General features: G+C 52.7%; 1 protein-coding gene across 2 annotated transcripts in view; it reads left to right on the top strand.

The window, feature by feature from the left end:
• The first annotated feature begins 479 nt into the window (after nucleotides 1–479).
• The window catches only part of TBX4 (T-box transcription factor 4), a 34,578-nt gene continuing 20,143 nt past the window's right edge, over nucleotides 480–14,914 (top strand). Inside the window, exons 1-3 of one of the 2 annotated variants that reach the window (XM_053995853.1) lie at nucleotides 480–693; nucleotides 3,477–3,635; nucleotides 4,431–4,525. In XM_053995853.1, coding sequence (XP_053851828.1) covers nucleotides 3,480–3,635; nucleotides 4,431–4,525 — 251 coding nt within the window. In that variant the 5' untranslated portion in view covers nucleotides 480–693; nucleotides 3,477–3,479. Of the gene's footprint in view, nucleotides 694–1,879; nucleotides 2,061–3,476; nucleotides 3,636–4,430; nucleotides 4,526–14,914 lie in introns of those variants that run through there. The other variant, XM_053995854.1, reaches the window with a different exon arrangement.

The following is a 14,914-nucleotide window of genomic DNA, read 5'->3' as shown; positions in this document are numbered from 1 at the left end:
CGGGTGGGAACCGGCGGCGGGACAGAGCGGTCCAAGCGAGGAGCGGGCGCGGTGCCCGCGGGCTTGGGGCACGGACCGGGCCCGTAGCTCAGGGGCGGCTGCGACCGCGGAACAGGCGGGGAACCGAGCGAGGCAGGTCAGCGGCGGGAGCGGCGCTCCCGGGAGCCCTGGCTGAGCCGGGCCTCTCGCTGCCCCTCGCCGGGACGGCTCCCCAGCCTTAGCCCCTTCTCAGTCCCCGCTCGGTCTGTGCGGGGACAGGACGGTCGCGGGTCCCCTCTCGCCCCGGCCCCGTCGGGGCTCGCCGCGGCCCGGTCTCACCTGCCCCATCCCGCTGGCTCCTGCGAGATCCGCTCGCCTCGCATCTCCCGGCCCGCTTGGGTCCTTTTTTTTTTTTTTTTTTCCCTTTTTTTTTTTTCCCCTCCTTTTTTCTTTTCTTTTTTTTTTTTTTTTTTTTTTTTTCTTGGTAGGAGTGGGGAAAAGGTTCATTACGAGGTTGACCCCACTTTACTTTTTATTCTGCTCCTGTTCCCAATTTCGGCACCACGTGACGGTGGGAGTGAGTTTGGGTTTAAATTCACTTTCAAGAAAACCCCGATAAGACCCCAGCCCCGCCGGCCCATGGCGGGGTCCCTGTGAGCCCGGCGCTGCGGGAGCGAGCGGCGCCTCGGCGCCCGCCCGGGACCCCCGGCTCGGGTAAGGGCGCGGAGGGGATGAGCAGGGGCTCGGGGGGCACGGTGAAGAGCAGAGCCTGGTGCTGTCGCGACATAGCGTGGGGCACAGAGGTGGAGCTGTCGCGACAGGCCTAGGTACAGGGGGTAGGGCGCGGTTCGGATGTGAGGGGCGGCTCAGCGCAGGGAGGGCAGCGCTGCGGGGCTCTGTGTGTGTGGCTTGGTAATCGCGACAGCCGAGCTGAAGTGGCCCTTTTAAGTCGCGACAGCACTCGGGAACTCTCCCGTATGGGTTCTCCTCCTGATCTGGGGGTTTAGCGTGGCGGTGGGAGCCCCGAGCAGGCGGTGGCCGTGCCGCAGCGTGAGGGAGCTCAGCGGGCTGGTGTGAGGGGCCTCTGCCCTTGCCGCCCTCACCTCGGGGCAGCCCTGACGGCCTGGCCTGGCCGTCGCTTTGTTGTGGCCGCCCAGCTTCTGCCTGCCTTGTGGAAAGGCTCGGGGCTCTCTGTCGCGACATGGGGAGGAGGGGGAGCCCTGTCCTCGTCCCCGGGCTCTCAAGGGAGACCCGCAAACGAAGGCAGGCCGCAGGCCGGAGGTCATGGGCACTTTGGTTGCAGTGCAGGGTCAGGGAACCCCACGGGGGTTGTGTGCCCCTCCTGAGGCGGGACCCCTGCCCGGGCGTGATTTCGGCTCTTCCCCATCACCTCTCCCGGGCTATCCCGGCTCCCGCCGCGGGGTCAGCCGAGCCGGGTGCCCTTCCAAGCGCGGCCTATGGCCCCCGCTGCAGCCTCGGCCTTGCCCGGCTCCACGGCGGGCAGTGGGGAGCCCCAGGACCGTCGGGGCTGTGAGGGGGCGGTGGTGCCGAGGATGTCCCCTCTCCCCGGGCTCCTCCCGGAGCAACGAGCGGCTCCGCTCGCCGCCAGGCCCGGCGCAGCGCCGAGGCAGACCGGGGAAGGCCGCGGCCGGCTCTGGTGCGCGGGGGCCGGGCGGCCGCTGCCCCCGCCGGTGCCCCCCGGTGCCGACCGTCGGGCGGGCGCGGGGCCGGGCCGGGCGGGCCGGGCCGGGCCGGGCGGAGCGGGCCAGAGTCGGTGTAAGGGGATGTGATTGACAGCGGCAACGTCAGCAACAGGAGGGGAAGGAAAAGGGAGGGGGGGGGGGGGGGGAGACAAAGAGGGAGGGAGTCGAAAGGCCCCAAACTGGATCTTTATGGAACATTTTCCGCCGAGATCAAGGGAAAGTGAATCCGCGCAGCGGGGGATGCTCCGCACGCCGCTGCCATCGGGGGCCGCGGAGCCGCTCCCGGCCTGAGCACCCCGCGGATGCCCTTCATGCCGCAGCCGCCCCCAGGCCAAGCCCGGAGCCCCCCGCTGCGCCTCCTGCCCCTCGGCCGGCCGTGTGAGTTCCCGGGGTGCGGGGGGAAGGACGGGAGGGAGCGGGGGGTCCAAGGGTGCGGGGCTCCCCGCAGCCCGCCGAGCCCCGGCCTGGGGCGGGACACCGCCGCCAGCCTGCCCCGCTGCTCCCTGGTGCTCCCCGCCAGGCAACCTGCTCCGTACCGGGTGCACCGCTCCCGGTCCGGGGCTGGAGCCTTGCCCTCGGGCTTCGCCGCAGACAGCCTCCCTCCCACCTGTGCCCTCCCGGTCACCCGACTCCGCTCTGCGGTTGGACACCGGGACACATCCGCGCCTCGGCTGGGGCCGTCCCGTCCCGACACCCCGAGCCGGGCGGAGGGACCGGTGGAATTCTCGGGGCATTGAGCCCAGTACCGTGCTCCCCGCTTGTGCTCCCTGCCCCGGCGATTGCGGCTGGTCGCTGGGGTGTGTGTGTCCGCTCGCACACAGCCGGGCTGGCTGTCCGGCTCCTCGGCCGGAGCTCTCCCTGGAATTCTGGTGCGAATGGAACTGGGAGTCCCAGCCCCGCTCTCACCCGAGCTCTGCTGGAGCTGGAGTTTGGGGTGCCAGTCCCGCTCTCCCTGGAGCTCTGCTGGAGCTGCAGTTTGGGGTCCCAGCCCCTCTCTCCCCTTGCACAGCCGCTGTCCCGAAGAGCGGCTCGGCCTTGGCGGCTCGGGGCAGGGACCGGGGCTGCGGGCCGGGACCAGGAGCTCTCCCTTGGGGGCCGCAGGTCCGCGGCCAGTGCCGGTTTCAGTACCCGGGATGGGCACCCCGCAGCCCCCTCGGAGCTGCTCCCCCTCCGCGCCGCCGCTGCCCGTCCGTCTGTCTGTCCGTCAAGCGGGGCGGGCGGCCGCGTCCCTCCGCGCTGTAAAAGTCGGCGTTGATGCGCGGCAGCCCCGGCGGAGCTGTCAGGCCTTATCTTTATTGGCTTTTCCCAGTCTCCGTCCAAGTTTAAGAGGGGCCCTTTTATCTCGGAGCCCAGCACTCCCCCTGTTTACACCGTCCGGCTCCGCCGCAGCGCTTCGTCGCGGAGCCCCGCAGCCCCGACGGGACGGGGCACAGAGACCGACCGGGCCGGGCTGCCCTCCCCGACGGGTACCGGAGGGGAGAAAGAATCGGGGCTGGGGGGCTGCGGCCACTCAGACGTGAGCTGCCCTGGGCTCAAGCGGGAGAGCAGCCACGCGTGGGCAGCTCCTCCGCCGGGGCTGGCGGGCCCGGCCCGGCTCTGCCGGGCACAGCGATTTCACCCGGGGCCGGCGGTGTCACATCCCAGCGTCGCCGAGTGCCGCCGCCCGAGGAGCGACCACGGGCCGGGCCAGGAGGGCCTGAGCTCGCAGGTGGTCGTGCCCGGGGCTGGGCGAAGGGCCGGGGCTGGACGTGGGCCCCGGTACCGCGAGCTAACATTGCACCTCTTTCCCCCAAGGAAATGCTCCAGGAGAAAAGCCTGTCTGAAACCGAGGAAGGGTTTCCAACAGCCCCCGCGCCCGGCCATGCGGACACCTCCGCCGGCTCCCCCGTCCTCGGCGTAGCCGGGGGGAGCAGCACGCCGCTCAGCAGCCCGCAGCTCCCCGACCCCGAGCAGGTACGCTCCGTCCGGCCCCGCGTCCTGCCCTGCTGCGCCCTCACCCCCTCCACCAGCCCGGCCCGCACCGCGCATCTCCCCCGGCGACGACACGGGGAGCGATTGCGAGGAAAGCTCATTTTTCTTCACTTTTCTCTGGTTTTATTTTTTTGTTGTTATAATTTTATTTTCCCTATCCGCAGCCCGCCGTCGGTGCGTAAGTCGGTAAAGGGCGAATCCGAGCACTGAAAGCCGCGGCCGGCAGGGCCCGACCCGTGGCGGAGCCGCCGCCGCTCCTCCCGGGGCTGCGGCCCAGCGGGGAATTCGCTGGGGGTTTTCCATCCCTAAATAAAACGCGGCTTCTGTGCCTTCACTCCGCGCACGGATGCGATGTTCCCGATATCCCGCGGAACGCACAAAGCGTTCCTGGACGGGGATCCGTTGTCCCCGCGGCTGCTCCTGGCCCCGGTTTTTGGGAGGCTTAGGGCGAGTCTACCCCAACAGATTTTTTTTTCCCCAAGGAAAAAGAAAAAAAATAAAGAAAAAAAATTCCATTTAGCCGCAGTGTCCTGCCTGGTTATGAAAGTCTGCAATTAAAACCGGCCTCCGTTTGTTTCTCTTATTTTTGGCAAAGGACAGCGGAATTTTTGAGACTCCATCCTCCTCCTGCACAGGCTGGTGGCTTTGCCCGGAGCCTCGGCTGCAGCGCGGGCCCTGAGTGTCCCCAACCCCAGCCCTTCCACGGCCCTTCCCAGCCCTTCTCGCAGGTTTTCTCCATCGTTTCTTGCTGTTCTCATTATCTTAATTTTTTTACAGACAATAGAAAATATCAAAGTCTATCTCCATGAGAAGGAGCTATGGAAGAAATTTCATGAAGCTGGCACGGAAATGATAATAACCAAAGCAGGCAGGTTAGTGAAAATTCCCTGCAAACATGCATTGCTTCTGATCTCTATGAAATGTCCTGTTTGCTAAGACTGGGTTTTGCAGAGCTGCCACAGTCAGTGGCATTTAAAAAATATCATTGTGATTGCAGATTTCAGTAAGATTTTTCAGTGTAAACTGTACTTGTGTTTGAGTGTGCCAGTTGGAATGTAGATGCAAGAAAATGTTGTGGAGTCGTTTGGAACATTTAGTCCCTGTTCTCTCTGATAATGTTTTTTTTTTTTTTAATTATTTTTAATTAGGAAATTAGCATAATTATGGTGTTTTGGGTTTTTTTCCCGCCCCAAAAGCAAACCCCCTTCCCTTTTCTGTGCCGTGCATTAAGACCTATGCTGGGACACTCTGCACCAAAATTTTAGCATTACGAAGGTTCTTTTAATCTCAAAACTGAAAGAGAAACGGGTGCCACTTCTGGGTAAAAAAAAAAAAAATCTGTTTTCCCTTGGAAATAAATAATCATTTTTTATCAAAACAAAGCTCAGTGTGCACACCCAGGGAGGGAGACCAGAGCCTCACAGAGGCTTCAGTTACCGGGAGAACCCAGCCCTGCCTCTGCTCAGGGCTCCTGTCCTGCCCGGGCCGCTCTGGTGGGAGATGGCAGAATTAATGTCAGAAAATTAAGAATCAGAATTAAACCTCAGGCCATCATCGGCTCGGGAATCAGCTAATTCCCAAGAAAATTAGCCGGATGTCACTGTGGGCAGCAAAGTATCTGCCCTTGGCTTCTGTGGCAGCGGGCTCACCTCGCTGCCGCTGGGAAGGAAACATCGAGGCATTAACATTTAATTCCAGCACAGCTGAGAGCTTCTGCCCTGCCCTGCGATTGCTTGCCCTCCACCGTGCTAGCGAGCTGTGCAGCCAGACACTCAAATAACGGGGAGAAAACAGAGGAAAAAAAAAACCCCACAAATATTTTCTATGCAGTATTTATTTCTCTGCGTTCTCTGATCCTTCGTGCAGAGCAGCCGTGCGTGCTCATGGAGTGTGTGTGTGACTTTTCTCCCCTGTTTGCTGCTCACACTGTGAGACCCAGAACCCAACCCTCGGCATTGGATTTTTGGGATTGATGAGCGCGTTCCCTCTGCTTTCCTCCGTCCCGGCAGTGCTGCTCGGTGTGGGGAAGTTAGACTCTAATAAGCAAGAAATTCTCATTATTCCCCCTGGAGAAGGGGTGTATGTCCCAGGAATCTTCCATTTATTTGCTATGTGGCTGTTTATGGAGTGATGGTGCAGGTAACTCTGTCCTTTTCACACCTTATTTTGGCATATAAAATCTCAGGGCTTGTTCTGCAGCGTCTGCTGATGGGAAGAGCCGGGTTCATTTGGATGGGTCTGCTCCCTAAGTCGGCTCAGATGAGGGGATCAAGACCTCAGATATTTCACCCTTAATTTATAGTATCTGAGTGTGTCTCTGCGGAGACGTGTAATATCTGTACCAAATTCTAGACCCTAAGCATCCCAAACGTGCATGTTATCTCTCTGTAAGTCTTAACGTGGCTTGTTTAAACAGCTCCATATGGACAGGGCTCAGTCCCACATTCTTTGTCCGGTGGAGCTGGCAGTGCACCTTTCAGGAGGTGGGATGGGGGGTAGACCACAAGATATACAAAAATTTGGGTATTTTACATTACCCGAACCAAATTCTCCATTGGCAAAACTCAGTGCTGCGCCATCGAGCTAAAAGAATTATTTTTTTTTTAATAAACAGTTTTGAATTAAAAAAAAAAAAAAAATGAAGGAAGTGGCTGAAATGCTGGTGAATAATACGGAACAAAAGAACATTTTTTTTTTTTTTTCTTTTTTTTTTTTTCATTGGGTTCAGCTGCAAATGGTGTCAAATACAGGACGAGGGCTCTTATCGGTGTTTTCAGCAGCGAGGCACAGCCCCGCAGCCCCCGTGCCGCCGCTGCCGGGACCCGGCTCGGTTCCACGGCCCGGCCTGGGCTCTGCCGCAGCACCGACAGCAAAAATATACAAAATAATTAGCATGAAAAATCGAACAACTTAAACCCCGTGGTGCCTCGAGTCCCGGTTCATAGCGATGCCACGCGTGGCCGTGCTGAGGGCGGGGCAGCCCACGAGCTGCAATCTGCTGCTAATCCCCATGCAAAGGACAAAATGAAAATTATTACTTCATGCAGATTTTATTTTACCCAGGCTATTTAAATAGAGAGTCGCAATAATAAACCTCCTCTTGAGCCAATTAAAAAAACGATGGTTAATGGAGATTTGTGTGCACTTGCATTTAGCATTGGGGGGGGTGTGGAAAGAGGGAAAGCGGCTAATTGCAGGCACTAATCAGGACTCTAATCCCCCTCCCAGCAGGCACAGAGATGCCCCTGAATGCCGTTAGTTGAAATCACTTAAATGTAGGTCTGTCTGACCTCAAGGGGCACAAACGAAAAGAAATGGAAGTCTGATTTTTAAATTTCAAACAACAACACAAAAAAAAAAAAAAAAAAGAGTGACTTTAATGACAAGTTCACTCAATGGAGAGGAAATGTAAAGCTCAGCGGAAGCGTTAATTCCATGGCAATGGTGTAAAACAGCTTTTTTTTGTATAAACAAGGCAAATATTGATAACTTGGTTGGGGGGAAAGGGGGAGTCATTTGTTTCGTTCTTTGTAGAGCTCCACAGAACAAGCCAACTATAAATTATCGAGAATTTAGGGTTGAGAATTACTTTAGGGGATTATTACTCCCTCTTAGGACTGATCTGTAGGAGATATTAGGAGAACACAGCAAGCTCAGCATTGAAATAGAAATCATGTTGTTGCCAAGAAAGTTTGATTTATAAAGTGGAAACATCTTTAAAATGCACTCGCTATCTTTTTAATGTCCGACTGCTTCATTGTGGGAGGGGAAAAAAAGAGATTATTTTATATTAAAAGGATCATCAAAAGATAAAAAGTTTATGTTAGCAAAGTTCCCTGAACTTCGGAGAAAAGCGCTCGGATCCCTCGGAGCGCCCGTGGCAGCGCCCGCAGGATGGGCGCCGGTTCCATCACTCAGAGCCTTCCTCTCCTTCCTCCTCTTTGAGGTTTGCTGTAATTACGGATTTCTCCTCCGGAGGATTAGCTGGTGATGGTTTTAAAGGGCTGAATGTCTGCGGTGCAGAGATCGCCCCGTCCTGGGCGCTGACCGGAGCGCTGGGTACCCGCGGCTGCCCGAACCGGAGGGGAACGAGAGGAAAAGCGGCCACGGGTGATCCCTTCAGGCACTGCCCGTCTCGAGGGGCGTTTTGCAGGGCAGGTTTTTCGGGAGGCAGAGGGAATCCTGCTGTTTGAGCAGCCGCTCTCCGCGGAGCCCCGGTGGGGCGGCCGCTCCCGGTCCCTGCTCCCCGCTCCAGCATCCCGGTTCCCATCCCTGCTCACAGCGCGGCTGGGGCGCTTTCCAGGGATGGGGGGAATGAGCGAGCTGTGAGCGCCTGGTTTTGGAAATAATTGTTCACAAACCTTCCCGTGTGTCTATATATATATATATGTGTGTGTGTGTGTGCATGTTAAAACAAACGAAAACCCCTCCAAAACCAAACCAACCAACCAAAAAATCCCTTCCCCCAGAAAAAAACACTGAACCGAAAAATACCCTAAAAACCTCCACCGAAAAGTTCCGGTCGGTGAGATCCTATTAAATCAAATGAATCAAATCAATCTAGATGCTAATAAAGGGCACAGGGTGTATTAGAGGATGCAGATGCAGCTGCACATCTGGATTCCTCCCCTCTGGCCGCCCTGCTGTGGGGGCATCGCTCTGTCCTAGCAGGGTGCACACCTTTCCTGCGGGATTTTAGCAATTCCACACTTGTGAAATTGTACAAGGGGTGGGGAAAGCAGAAAGCAAATGAGGGACTTCATTATAAATCTGGCTTTCCGATTTCATCCTCTTGGTTTTATGTGCTATTATTTAACTGAACAATTGTAGATTTTTTTGTAGCTCGTGGCAAACCATTCTTTGTGAAATCTCGTCTTTCAGACTTTATTTCTGCTGGAAGTTAATCTTTGCTTCCACAGCTTTCCTGGCTCAGGATTTCTTCTTTCAGTTAGATTATTTTTTTAGCTGTTTCCTAGGGTTTCTTTCCCAAGGTGCCAGTCTTTGCAGCATTGTAATTTCTATCCAGGTATTGCCAAGGATAAACAATTTGATAAAGCTTTTATTTCATCAGTAAAAAATGCCAGTTCACAGGATGTCTGGTCATATTTTTGTGAGCAGTTTCTGAAGAGAAAATAATGTGTCATTTCTCTGTGGTAGCAGAAGTGTCCCTGGGGCGTAACAGGAGGCTCGAGATACTGAAATTGAGTTTTGGCTGGAGTGCAGGATGTGCACAGGTACAAAGCCAGCCTTGGTCTCTATGGTAGCAGGTTTTAAGAAGCATATGTAGGAAAATGTTGCAGAGGAAAAAAGTAGAATCGATAAAGCATCTTGCATGTGCAGAAAAGACGCAAATTCCCTTTAGATGTTCAAGTTTCATTTTAAAAGTGGCTTATTTCAGTTTTTTAAAAAAAATCTGTTCCTAATCAACTCTAGCAAACGAAAATAAAACTAGTTTTTAGGACATCAAGGTCTGAAGAAGTATAAATGCTTTGGCTTAGCTGGTGCAGCTTTCCTGTGTGAATAATCCTTTAAAAGTTAAATTTTCCATGGCTCTGTAGGGCATATGGATGCCCAGTTCTCGTTACAATTAAAGGGAAATATTTGTCCAGAATCTTTTGAGGCAGTTACAAGAATTTCTGCTGATGGTTTTTGATCCAAAAGCAAACCTTAATATCCGAGATCAACGAAGGAATGTGAGCCGTCAATTTAAAACATAGAAATAAAATAGATATTTGAGGAATGTTTGATCTGCTTGCTCCTAAATTTGGGGTCCTGGAATTATCCTGTTCAGGCAAACTCCTGCTTTTAGAGAATAAGCAGGAGAGAACTCCAATGGCTCTTGGCTGGGCTGCTGAAGTTGTCGGCAGCTTTGGCAAGGGAGACAGCTTGTGCACGCCGAGGAGGGCAGGGATGGGAGTCTGGTTCCTAATACACTTCTCTCTTCAAGCAGCCATCCCTGCTTTTTAAAGACATGGGATGCTCACAGTTAAGGGTGTTCCCAGAGCTTTCCCTGCTTGTCTTTGTGCTGGAGCTGTGGCACGGTGAGGGGAGGCTTTGGTCAAGCCCAGATCAGATGGGGAAGGTCCCAACCATTGCTGGGGCTCTGCTGCTGCCTCAGAGGCTCCTGGGCACCGGGGCTGTGGCTCCACCAGTGCCAAGGCTGCCTCGGCTCCTCCCTCAGCCCACTGCCGAGGGAGCTGGGCTGGAGAGAGAGCAAACCTGCCCTGAAATGCTGTTGGTGACCATGCTCTTGCCCAGGTTCTCTCTGAGGCACCTTTGTGCTGTGCTGCTGGTGCTGCTGGCACCACCTCTCCCATCCTCCTGCACGTTGGGGACCTTCTCTGCTCAACTTCAGCTGCAGCAAAATGAAAGCCCAGAGAAGCAGCCCATGGCCAGGAGCCTACCCGTGCCTCAAGTCACCATGGGGCAAAGAAAGGAAATGTTTCTAGACCATGAAAGCAGCCATCCAGCTCACCAAGTTCTCAAGTATGTGAGAAACAATGTTTTATTTAAAAATTAGATGTGCTAGCCAGAAGGAAAAAATACAACCTCGCCATTCCAAAATATAAAAATCCCTTAACTGTCTGACCTTCTCATCACTAGGTCATGGTCCTGCCACCAGATAAATCTCTGCTATCTGCCCATAGACTGAAAGTTCAATGTTGCTTGTGTTAGTGACAGTGAATTTGGGGCTGAAAAATGAACTACTGATGAGAACTCCTGTTGAACCTGTATTGTTTGTTATTCTGAGGCAAGGATCTGGCATGGGCTAATCCAGCACTTCAAAGTTAACTGCTCTTACTTTGTATACAGAGCGTCATAACGGAGTGGCGTGGGTGATAAGAGAAATAAGGGACTGAGGGTTAGGATACACTGGGAAAATGGGACCCTGTTGAAAAACTCTTTGATCTCTTTAAAGTATTTTCTGAAAGCAAGAATCTATCAAAAAGGAAATGCCATTTAAAAGGCTAAAAGAAACAGCTGACATCCCCAAATTTGTTTTAATCTGCCCTGGAGAATATTATTTTTAAAGATGCGTTAAGTCAGTGGAAGAAATACTTGTCGAAAGAAAGGAAATTAGAAAAAAATGAAGAAAGGTCATCAGAATGGAGACATAGTTCTTGAAGCCTCTGCACACCATTCTTTTAACAATGAAGACAAGAAGATGCATCCTCAAGCAGCCATGGCCAAGTCTCAAGAAGAATTTGGGGCCACATTAGTCGTTAGCAGGGGTGCAGGTGTGTCACCTGCCTTGGTAACAGGCAGCTGAGCCATGGCGTGGCTTGTTAGCCAGGATGTTGAGTGAGCAGTTGTTTTCTGATCCTTTCACAACCTGATCTGCTACAGGCAGCACAGCATGGGAGCTTCCAAAAATCCAGTCACTGTTTTACTTGGCCATGCCAAAAGCAAGGATTGTAAAATCTCTGTCTGTCTTTGGAAATCTTTGTCTTATTGTCTTAAAAAGTAGAATTTCAGCTGCTGAGCTGCTGAAGTGCTTGGGGGTGTTTTTACCCCCTTGAAAGGACAGAAGGAAGCACTCAGCAGTGTCTGAAGGACCATTCACATCTCAGGGACGTGCAGTGAGCACCAATCCACATAAATCCCTGGGCTTCAGAGAGCACTGACAGCCTTTGGTGAGGGCATGGCTTGGGCTGTCCTGGTGTCCTGGTTCCATGCACTTTTCTCTATGGAAATACTGCTTGAATTCCCTGCTTACCCTGTGCTGGTCAGAGACATCCCTTCCCAGCTAATTCATCCATAGGGACATCAGCAATGGTGTTGGCATCTGAGTGCAGGTCAGATTCAATCCTGGTGAGCAGGAGGGTAGTGAGGGTTTGTTGCTGAAGTGCAGCGTGGCACAGCCATTGTTCAGATGAGTATTTGAGCTCTTCAATCAGCTCTGATTCTCTCCACTTTTCTGGTTTGCCATCTCCAGCTCAAAAAATAAGATTTTGCTGGACATGGGAGCTTTGCAGCCCCCCATCTCTCCAGGATCAAGCAGACCTGCTCATCTGGGCATTAAAACACACGTGAGATGCCCACAGAGAGGCCAAGCCTGGAGAGCCTGGAAGGCTGGGAACTGCTGCCCCAAAGAAAAGCAAAGCTTTCCTCTTATCGCTCACTTCCAAATCCAACCAGCCAATTACACATCAATTAAACTTTGTTTGAACATAATAGAAGCTTTGGCTCCATGTCAGCAACTGCTCCACGGTTAAGGGGATTGGATAGTAATAGTATAAATAAATAAACAAGAGATGCTTATTCTAACAGTTCATTTTAAAACAATTTGTGAATATCATGTAGAGATAAAATGTGCCTAGCATAAACTTAGCTAAGCAGTGACTGCTTCATTATCAGAACAAATAATTCACTAGCACATCATCTTTGAAGCTTGGGAGGCCTGTGGAATTGTGCTGCTTGTTTATTTTCCTGGCTTTTACTGTTTTTGCTACATTTCATCTGCAGGGAAGGGTTTAGCTGGGGCTCTGGCAGTGTGGTGCCAAGCTCTGGTGACACGGTCCCCAGTGCCAGGCTCAGCCCCTCTTCCCTCCCCAGGGCATCACCCAGTGACTGTGGGATTTTAATGCCATAGGGGGTGTCCGGCTCACACAGGGGGCACTGTGGCCTTTTCCCCATGATCGCTTTCTTTGAGGGCGCCTTTCTTTTGTGAACATAAAAACTGACTTAAGTTTTGCCCTGTGAGGGGCAGTGAGAGCTGCTGCCATGGCAGAGCAGCACTTTGTCCCTGCCAGTGCAGGGGTGGGACAGGAACGTGCCTGTCAGAGCCACTAAACCCAGCAGAGAGCTTTGAGGGGCACACGAGACCCTCAGGATAGGGCTGAGGAGCCTGGATGGTCCCTTCTGCTCCAGCTGGAGCTGAAGGGAGGGAGAATGGGTTTAAATGTGCCTAAAACTGGAGTCCTGTCAATTTTGGTGCTTTGCAGACGAGGCTGTTGGGGCTGGTGCTTGGCTGCTCGTGCTGAGACCCTTGTGCATCACACGGGTGTTCCCAGGGCTCGTGGCCCGTCCCTGGGTGGGCAGGGGAGCTGTGGGGGTGCTGGTGGCTGGTGGGCTCTGCCCCCTGAGTGGCCCTGCTGCCTCTGCCTAAGGTGTGCTGCTGGGTTGGACACACACCCAGTGTGGCTTTCAAAAAAAAGAGTACAAATTAGAAGGAAATTGGTCCAGTGCTGGACATCCCCACCCCAGGGATGGTGTTGTCATTGGCACATTCAGGGCGTTTGCTGCAGCCCATGGACACTGTGTCCAAAGAGGTTTTGGGTCTAACAAAAGGTGATGAGACCAGGAATTGCTGCAATCCTGAGTACTGGTGGCTCAAACTTCAGCAGGGAGCTGGGTGCATCCGTGCTGCACTTGTGCCCAGCACTGAACCTCACTGAGCTGCCCCGCTTGCCCAGGCAGGGCTGCAGCTGCCCTTGGCACAGGAGGTGCCCTGAGGATCAGATGTCTCCTGCTTGCACACACTCCCCAAGAAGCCCCAGATTCCCAGTTTTTGTCCCCAGTTTCTGCTCAGCAATGCTCTCCCCTGGTTTGGCGCCGTGAGGGAAGGAGGGTGGATAAAACAGGGATCTGCCCGGGTCTTGCTTCAGACCTCCCACCAAAGCTGAGCTTTCCCAGAGCTTGGCAAGACGTTGGCAAGTTTTATTGCAGCGCTGGGTGATTCTTGTGCCTCTGCCGGTCCCCGAGCAATGGGTGATGAAGCAACCTATTGTCCAGGAGCTGGCCGGAGCGGAGCATCCTCCGCGGAGCCGCCCATCCGCCCGGAGCTCCTGCCTGCACAGCGCTGCCAGAGGGGCTGCTTGTGCAAAGCTGCTGCTGAGCTGCAGCTCCTCGTGGCTGTGAGTAGCTCCATTGACCTGTAGTAAATTTGGGGAAGCAGGCAGGTTTTTGGCCCCTTCCCAGGCCTGACAGGGAGCTCTATAGAGCCACTGTAGGCACGGCCTCGCTCCCGGGCAGGGCTGGTGCAGCTCCACCGTGGGTTTCTGCTCCCTTCTTTCAAACGGGACATTCAGAAAGGGCCAGGACACGATATTAGGTGCTGTCTCTTGCCTTTTTTTTTTCTTTTTTTTTTTTTTTTTTTTTTTTTTTTTTTTTTTTTCTTTTTTTTCTTTTTAATTCAATCTGTATGACTGCATTTCCTTGGCCCCAGCTCTCGGGTTTGTCATGCCTTCCCATCAGAGATGCACAACCCATGTTTGTATCATATTGCAGAGATATTTACTAAACGAGCCTCTGCCAAGGGGTTGAGAAATATGTTTTCATTAAGAAAATTAAACTGACAAGTCCCTGGACGGCACATAAGTCGCATATTTTTTCTTTAAGGCCAAAATGCAGCAGCTAATAATAATGATGAAATGTCCATGCACAGCCAAATTACTAAAATCTACCCATGTTTTCCTGGAAAAGAATGTGGAGAGTTGGCAAACTTGGTTGTAGCTGGGTCTGTGGACTGCTGAGTACAATGCTACCACTGCGAGATAGTGAGTGGTTTGCAAGTTAAGCAACACCTTCAATCAGATGTGAGTCCCCATTTGTTATCCTTAAAGAATTTCAGCTGTATATATTATAGTAGTACTTTGGCTCTTTGTATTTATTTTAGAGGGCTATACTAAAGAACATTATAAACTCAGGCATGTCCATGCTATATGAACTCCATATGCTGAAGCTTAATTTTAAATGCCATTAAAAAAGCACTTAACATTTACAATATATCAGTTCAGCTACTTTAGCAGCTTGGATGTTCTACAGTAAATGAAATGATTGAGGGAAAAAGAAATTCAGAAGCTCAATGTTATAAAAATCCCCAGTGCAGGTATAACAAACTGTCAAACTCTGTCCATCTCATTACTGGTTTTTAATAATTTTATCCTCTCTTTTTTTCTTTTTTCTTTCATTTTTAAATGCCATTTTAAGGCCTAATTAAAAAAAAAAAATCTTGGCATTCAGATTGGATTCCTTATACAATTTTTTTCAATGTGTGAATTGGTCTGTGTATTCACAAATTGAAATGTCCTACTGTATTTACCCAGGTGCTTACCTGTAGGAGGACAAGGTTAAGAGGAGTGCAGAGTTTATGAATGAAAATCAAAGAGGGACATTGCTAAACCACCCCTTTTTAGTCTGGGCTAATTACATGGTAAACATCTGGAATTTATGCAGGGTGGTTAAAAGAGTCAATTGAAACGATTTTGAACAGGGCCCATTTTGTTGCCTTCTCCCCAAGCAGCGACAAAATGGTGCTG

Source organism: Vidua macroura, chromosome 20 (genome assembly GCF_024509145.1).
Source record: "Vidua macroura isolate BioBank_ID:100142 chromosome 20, ASM2450914v1, whole genome shotgun sequence".
NCBI lineage: Eukaryota > Metazoa > Chordata > Aves > Passeriformes > Viduidae > Vidua > Vidua macroura.
The sequence above is the reverse complement of the archived record's forward strand: the minus strand, read 5'-3'. Positions and strand labels throughout refer to the sequence as shown.